The sequence below is a fragment of the Aulonocara sp. 'chitande type north' Nkhata Bay genome, linkage group LG20, assembly GCF_057382095.1.
Source record: "Aulonocara sp. 'chitande type north' Nkhata Bay isolate Kocher_YH1m ecotype deep benthic linkage group LG20, A_spYH_male_GT1.1, whole genome shotgun sequence".
NCBI lineage: Eukaryota > Metazoa > Chordata > Actinopteri > Cichliformes > Cichlidae > Aulonocara > Aulonocara sp. 'chitande type north' Nkhata Bay.
This window is the reverse complement of record NC_141363.1, coordinates 8,604,488-8,611,888: the sequence shown is the minus strand read 5'-3', so window position 1 is coordinate 8,611,888 and position 7,401 is coordinate 8,604,488. Positions and strand designations below refer to the sequence as shown.

At 42.0% G+C, this 7,401-nt stretch overlaps 1 protein-coding gene across 2 annotated transcripts in view; it reads left to right on the top strand.

Moving 5' to 3' along the window:
• The first annotated feature begins 854 nt into the window (after positions 1–854).
• Positions 855–7,401, top strand: part of mgll (monoglyceride lipase) — a 44,656-nt gene continuing 38,109 nt past the window's right edge. Inside the window, exons 1-2 of one of the 2 annotated variants that reach the window (XM_086276244.1) lie at positions 855–1,054; positions 3,004–3,139. In XM_086276244.1, coding sequence (XP_086132370.1) covers positions 3,012–3,139 — 128 coding nt within the window. In that variant the 5' untranslated portion in view covers positions 855–1,054; positions 3,004–3,011. Of the gene's footprint in view, positions 1,055–2,783; positions 3,140–7,401 lie in introns of those variants that run through there. The other variant, XM_086276243.1, reaches the window with a different exon arrangement.

Here is a 7,401-nt window from a genome sequence, read left to right as displayed (position 1 = left end):
TTTTTTAATCTTTGCCCATCTACTTCAGCTTATGTATATTTTTTTTATATATATGTGTGTGTATTTAAGATTGTGTACATTGTTCACATCACCTCCACAAAAATGTAAACTGTAGAGCGTGTGGTTGGAAGAACTGTATTGTTTGTAATTCAGGTCTTAATGTGAAATATATGAAAATTTTGCATGAAACATATGAAACAGGGCTGTATATATGACATAGTGATTGTAGTACTATTATAGTACTAGCCAGTACAGTTGACTATACTAAAGAATCGGGTATGTGACAGAAATCGTGCAGTTGTTATTTTTCCACCATTGCAGGTCTGTGAGTTACCCATGGCTAGTACTGTCATTTTCAGATGTAAGCACAATATGTCTTCTTCCTGTATTGTATGATTTTCATCATTTTCTGTACGTATCTGTACTTTTCTCAAGCAAGGTAGGCGGAAGCAAGTATACTCTGCTTCTCGTAAAAGAGCACGGCCTTGCAATGGCTTTGTTTGAGAACATGTTCATCTACATTCTACAAATTTATTTTAGCTCACAAAGTAATGCAGAGACTATATATACCATGCCAAGAAGAAACATTGTATACCGAGAAGTATTTTAACCTAACCCTAGAGCTGTAACATGGGGCTGTTTTGGAGGACAAGCACAACCAACTTGTTTTGTGGTGTCAAATGGAGCAGGCGCTCCATTGCAAAGAATGCATGGGGGATGCCCATGGTACTATTAATAAGTAAATATTAATGGGTCTGGTATGTTCCAATGTGAGCCATGTGGGCTGAGTTGTTTTTTTTAAGTGTGTGCTAAATGAGGCTAAATAGAAAGGGCGCATGCCCGCGTCTGGGGAAAAAGTGTGTGTGAGTATCGGCTCTCTGTGCGTATGTATGAGAGAGAGAGAGGGCGTGTGTGAATACTTTAGGTTCTCCCTCAAACGCCGCCGATTGCATTCTTCTCTTGACGGGCGGCGAGAGGAGAACGTCGAAGCGAGAGGCAAGGAGAGCAAGAGAGAGATTAAGGCTGAAACTTCTCTGCAGACGCTCCTGAACAGGTCAGCTCCTGAACGCTGAACACTGAACGCTTCATATTCTTAGAATATTCTTTTAATACTTCTGCATATGGGGAATTACAGTGCGGGGCAATACGGGACCCTTCTACTGTTTTTCTCCAGCATCGACACAATGTTATTGCTTTAACCAGTGAAACTTGTTTTGTGGTGGGTTCATGCGCATCCAATAACATTTCAGGCTTTCATTCATCATTTCATCATAAATGTGAGTGGTACTGTTGCAGCGCACAGATCCACTGCCGGGCACTGGTATCGATACGCTGCGCATAGCAGAGGAATCGATGAATTAAAAGCTAGTAGGTATCAGAGATGCGTGCAGGAACCAATCATTTGCTCTCCTTACTGGTGGCACGCAATTGATGTCCCGTCGTCGCGCATCTCAGTTATTTTACGTATTTATTGGCGCACGGAGACGGGAATGTTTGATTGCAGCACAAAATGAAAAAAAAAGGGGGGGGGGGGGGGTTGTACACACATGTCGCCAATGTGTTCCAGTAATGATAAGTCCGCACGAACGGAAGCTTATTTCCGCCTGTGTGCGACACATGAATACTGTTACTCACTGACTTATTTGCCCTCTTATGATCCTGTCAAAAGAGGGCACGAGCCACGTTTCCCCGCATAGAAACGGGTACGAAAACAGACACGGAGCGCATTGCTGAGGGAAAACTATCAATCACAATCCATTCTCTTACACCCGAATATGGATGTCCGGACATCACTGGCTACTGGTATTGAACCTAAATTAACAATGGAAATGTTGAGCGGAAGTAGATATAGAGTTTACTCACATTGTAGCTAAGTATTTCTTTCATTTAATTAAATCTATAAATAAATAAAAGGTTGGGTTACAGTTTACCAAAACTGAAAGGGACGACGCGATATCTCAGAAAACTGCTTCACACCAGAGCTATTTTTATATCAGGTGATTTGCCAAGTGTTACACACGCCGCCCTCTTCGTTGTAAACCACCAATACTATGCAGACTGACACAGTGTATTCAGATAGACCTAGAAAAAAAAGCCTCAATGATGCAAGACATGAAGGAAAAGAGAGGAGGAAGGGGTGTTGTGTAGAAGAAAGAAGTAGGATACAATAAGATTTGTAGAGCAGTAGAAAAGGTAGAATAACTGGAAAGGCATATCCCTCTTTTTTGAATTTTTTTTTTTTCCTGCGGCATTTACAGCATAACTAATCCAGTTTATACAGTTTAGAACTACGGAAAATCTTCTTCTTCCGGCTGCTCCCTTTAGGGGTCGCCACAGCGAATCACCTGCCTGTATCTCATCCCATCACCAGCATCCTCCTCTGTCACACTAACCCTCTCCCTCCTTCACTACATCCACCAGTCTCCTCGGTGGTCTTCCTCTCTTCTTCTTCCTTACATGGCACCTCCATCTTCGACACTTGTTGTCCAGCATATCCACCATCCCTCCTCCGGACGTGCCAAAACCACCCCAGCCTTGCCTCTCCAACTTTGCCTGATAATTTATAGCCTGTGGAAACTAAACAAGTAAACATTCATTTATATTTCATCAGAGCTTTCCCGCGCTTTTTGTCATCTCGTTTTCGTGCACGACAGTGTAGTAACGCAGTTCGGTGACATCGCAGGCGCAGTGTAGGTGTCTAAACTCAATTAGAGAGAGAAGGGTTAAAGAAAGAGAGAGCACGTGGAGAGAGAGAGCGAGAGAGAGCCCATATGGTCTCGTGACGTAACGCCGGACGCTCGAGCCTCTGCTTGTGTGTGTTTATGTCTGTGCGTGTGTGCGCGCGCTCTGCTTAGAATCCAGAACGGCACCCTAATAATACAACAACAACAAAAACAACAATGAACGCCGTGACCGCCGCGTCCTGCCTGCTCGTCGCCGGCTTCAGCTGCTACCTCTACGGCAGCGACGTGTTGTCATCGCTGCTCCGTGTCTCTGTTACAGACTCCTCCATGCCCGAGCCGGGAGCTGCTCCGCGGCGAAGTCCGCAGGGAGTCCCCTACTCTGACCTGCCGCACATCGTCAACGCAGACGGATTGCACCTGTTCTGCCGCTACTGGGAACCCACCGGTCAGCCAAGGTCAGTGAAACGGCAACTAAATGTGTGGCTGCGTTCCCTCTCTGTGTGTCCCTTTGTTAGCCCATAATCTGTTGGTCTGCAGAGGAGTGTGCGGCTGTCATTTAAAATGAAAATAAAAATATCTAAAACGTGCAGTAATTGTGTTCACATGATTGCTCTCCTGTGAGTCACATGATGACTTTTTGACGCTTAATTTTCAGACATGCGCGCAGTCCACTATTCAGCTACAGTTACAGAGTTTGTTCCGTTCAGTGTAAAACCGGCACCAGTGCAAACAGTTTGAGTTCATTTACTTGTATAAATGAGAAGTTCACTCAAGTTTCACTTTCAAACCGCCTCCCAGAAGGAACTCTGCGACTGGTTAAACAAGTTCAAGAGCTCTCCAATCACAACTCGCCATCTTCTACGCTAGTACAAGAAACCAGAATATGTACTTGCAGATGTGATATGAGGCCTAACATTGTCTGAAAAGCACCCAAGATTAAAAACAGGCTGTGTGCAGTATTGTCTGACCCATGCTCAGAGACATTTTAATTGTGTTAATCTCCTCATAAAGGGGTGACCAGATGCACCAGTGACAAACACTGGGCCATGGTGACCTTCATTAACACACACAAAAAAGCAGATCCAAGATCAGTTGATTTGAATTTATATATAAGCCTGCAAAGCTGATCTTTTTTAAACAAAGCTAAAATATCACACGGTTATCTCTCCTCATAGAAGCTTCATTTGACAACATCAAAAGTGTTTTTGTAAGAAGAAGCCCTTGACACAAATGTAAAACCATACAGAGACTGCATACATCATCTCTGTTTAAGAAACCTCATATGGAGCCAAGCATGTCTTCCATCTGAGCTGCAGCTGCTCATAGAGACACATGAGAGAACCGATGAATGAGCTGAGAGTGTCGCTCCAGACAGCTCCTTTTCAAAACCTGTCCCAGCAGGAGGAATTACTGGTTTTACAGCATCGGCATTTGTCCACCCCGTAATCGCAGACGCTTGAGTTTTTAAGGTTGTTTCCTTTCGCCTTCCCAGCAACAGTGAACGGCATCATAGTTCATGTGCGAAAGGCCTCAAATCCTGACTCATCCGGCATTCTGGTGTGTGAAAGAGTGTAAATGGCACTCCTGCCTCTTAGCCAAAGAGACATCAGACAACAGAGCTGGTTGATTAATGGGTCGAGTTTGTTAAAAAAACACACTGACTGGTTCGATAGTGAAACTTTCCGCAGTCTGCTGTTGCAGGCCCTTTCGCTATCACTCACACACTTCGAGCAATTTGAAGTCTGCAGCCTCTGCACATGTGGCTGTGGCATGAAACAGAACGCAGAGGTCACATTCGTTTACAAATCACACTGTCACATGCTGGACGAGAGCACAAAAAGACAGATGTGGAAGTACCACCAAACATCTGGAATCAAGTTATTACTGCTCACCCACACGTCTCAGGGGAGCAACGACTCATTAACTCATACTGTGTCTACACCCTTGCTGTAAAATTGTGTATTTGCTCCATAATCTTCGTCTTATAGTTTACCACAGCATGTGTGAATGTATGCATGTTTACTCTGCACGCATACATATTTTGTGTGTTTATAGCTGTGTATGTGAGTAGCAAAGCCTAGATAGCTCTATATCCTAGCTTTTACTAAAACATAAATGTGCAAGTGGGACAAAAATTACTGCTTGTACGGCTAAAGCTAAAGCCTCACTGTAGTCACATGAAAACACCAAAATCACCCAACAATATTGTAAGGCTTGTAAATGTGGTATCTGGTCTTGGCTCATACTGCTGCACATGCTAGGTGAGTTTATTTGAGTTTAGTGTCTCGCAAGATCACATTTAACAAGTAGAGCTATAAAACAGCCAACTCTCTGACTGGTGGACAAGCCACCAGAGCCACCTTGTCAATAGAGCTTTTGGAAATACGCAGTATGATTGTTGTTTGTGGTCCCCAATGTCCCCAGTGTCAAAAATACATAAATAACAAAATTAATTCCAGTGGTTCATCATCTCAGCTGATGATTTCTCCTCCTAATCATATGTAAGAGAAGTTAAAAGCTGAATCATTGCAGAATTAAAATAGCTGCAGAGTCCTCTGTGTTGTAACACTTTTAGAGCAGAGCTTTGCCTGGCTTATATAAGAGCTTTCTCACTGGAGGGCCAGCCAATGAGCACGCTAAAACTGCATGCAGGGATGGTAACAGGGAGACATGCAAGAGTCAGTTTAATGATGTAATGTGTATTGCCCAACTCTTACTTAAAGACTGATACAATAATGCGTAGTTATATAGCTGAATTCAGTTATTTTTCTTGGTGTTTTGTGGGCAACGTTTTACAGCCTCCTAATCAGCAGTTTATTAGCAATGTAAAGTGAATAAAACCCCAGAAGCTGCATTAAAATGTTTACAGGATGCTTAAACTCTTCAGTGAAACCCAGACTTATAAAATTCTTTATTTGAGACAGCAGCTCCCGTACGTTAGACGAGGTAGGTTTATTAGTTTTAAATGATCACAGGTGGTCGTCTAACTGTTCTCTGTATTACTTTAGGGTCTTTACCTTGAAACTATAAAGCAGCTTGCAGGGATTATTTTTGTGATTTGGTGAACTGAATAGACCACCAAGATATCCATATGTTCTTCAGGATATCCAAACGTTATCCCTGTTAGTTCAGAGTTAAAAGCAGCGTCTCCCAAAACTTAGTGTGATCTAAATCTCACGTTGTAAAATCAAAGTTGGACAGTGAAGGTACAACTGCCGAGGACAAAGCGGCACTCAGTCTTTTGTCTGTCGTACGGCCTACGCTTAAGAAATTCTCTCCTGTTTTTACATGTTTCACAATGACTTTTCTGTAGTCTGGATGATGGATCCACAGGCTCACAGCTACCCACTCACTGCAGTAATCAGATTAGTAATTTAACACAAAGTGACACAGTGTGTCCAATTTGTGAAGTCTAAGTCTTTGTAAGTGCAGCTTAGCCAGAAACTTTTTAACAATATTATGTGTTCATGTGTTATTAGAAAGGGCTTACAGTTGTAATCTAAGTAGAACTATATCTGAACTGGTATATACAGTACCTAGGGGAAGCTGAATATGTTATAGGTTAATAGATTGTTCCTGAAAGCAGCAGCAGGAGTATTTATCTTTTTCACTTTTGTGATAAGAATAGTTTCACGTCGGCCTCAGTAGCACCTCGTGTAGAGATAAACTCTGAGGATCAAAGGAATCTCCAGACAGGGTGTTTTCCTTTTGACAGTTTATTAAAAACAGCGAAGGGTTTGTGTGGTTATGAATAGAGTGTAGCAATGATAATGACATTATGTGATCATCTAGGACTACAGCTTATTATTTTATTTATCATTGTTTTTGCCAGTGAATCAGACAATGATAAAAATGAGAATTTCATGAAGGCAAAGTGACCTCACAGCTACTTTCACCATGGCTGTTAACATCACCAAAGTTATGAAGAGAGGTGTTGTAACCATGGTGGCAGGCCAGCAATTAATGACTCATATCTGTGTGGGCCATGTAGTTTATTGCATGTCATGTTTGATTAGTGACGAAGCAGAAACTGAGCACACGGTTGGAAAGCAAATGTATGCACTGGAAACTTCAGCTCCTCAAAGCATGTCCATGCAGGTGTTTACCAGGCAGCCAGCACCACGCACCTTTGTAGAGCTTGTACAGAATCAAGCTTCCACAAATCATTGATTATTGCTGTTTAATTAACAAGATAATCCTGCTTGGAGCAATAGCCACACGCTCTGACTGATGGACATATACGAAATTTAGGTAACTTCTAGGGTGGCTTTGCTGTTGTTCAACATTTTCCAGAGTGAAACTAGTTTCATAAACACTAACACTGACTACTGTTATAAACCATATCAGTGCTCCTCTGTTTTTATATCTTATTTCACGTTTAACTTGTACTAAATAAGACATTTTCATTCTTAAGTTAAATAAGGCTCTGTTACCTTCACTCTGTTGTTGCCATTTCATTTAATGATGCATGAAGAATGCAGATGTACAGAATAGATTTTTATGTTCACAAGCTGTTAACTGGCTTTATCTTTTATTATACAACGTAAAGCCATATTATATAGTTCTTTATTTTTTTCAGTATTTGTTATTTGCATTAGGATTAGAGGAAAGGCCAAAGGTCAAAGGCTTCTGAAAGTTCTTTCCCTAGAAGCAGGAAGTAGGTGAAAAGTCGACGGGTGGACTACTTGGATATAAACAATGATTGACAGATCTTCCA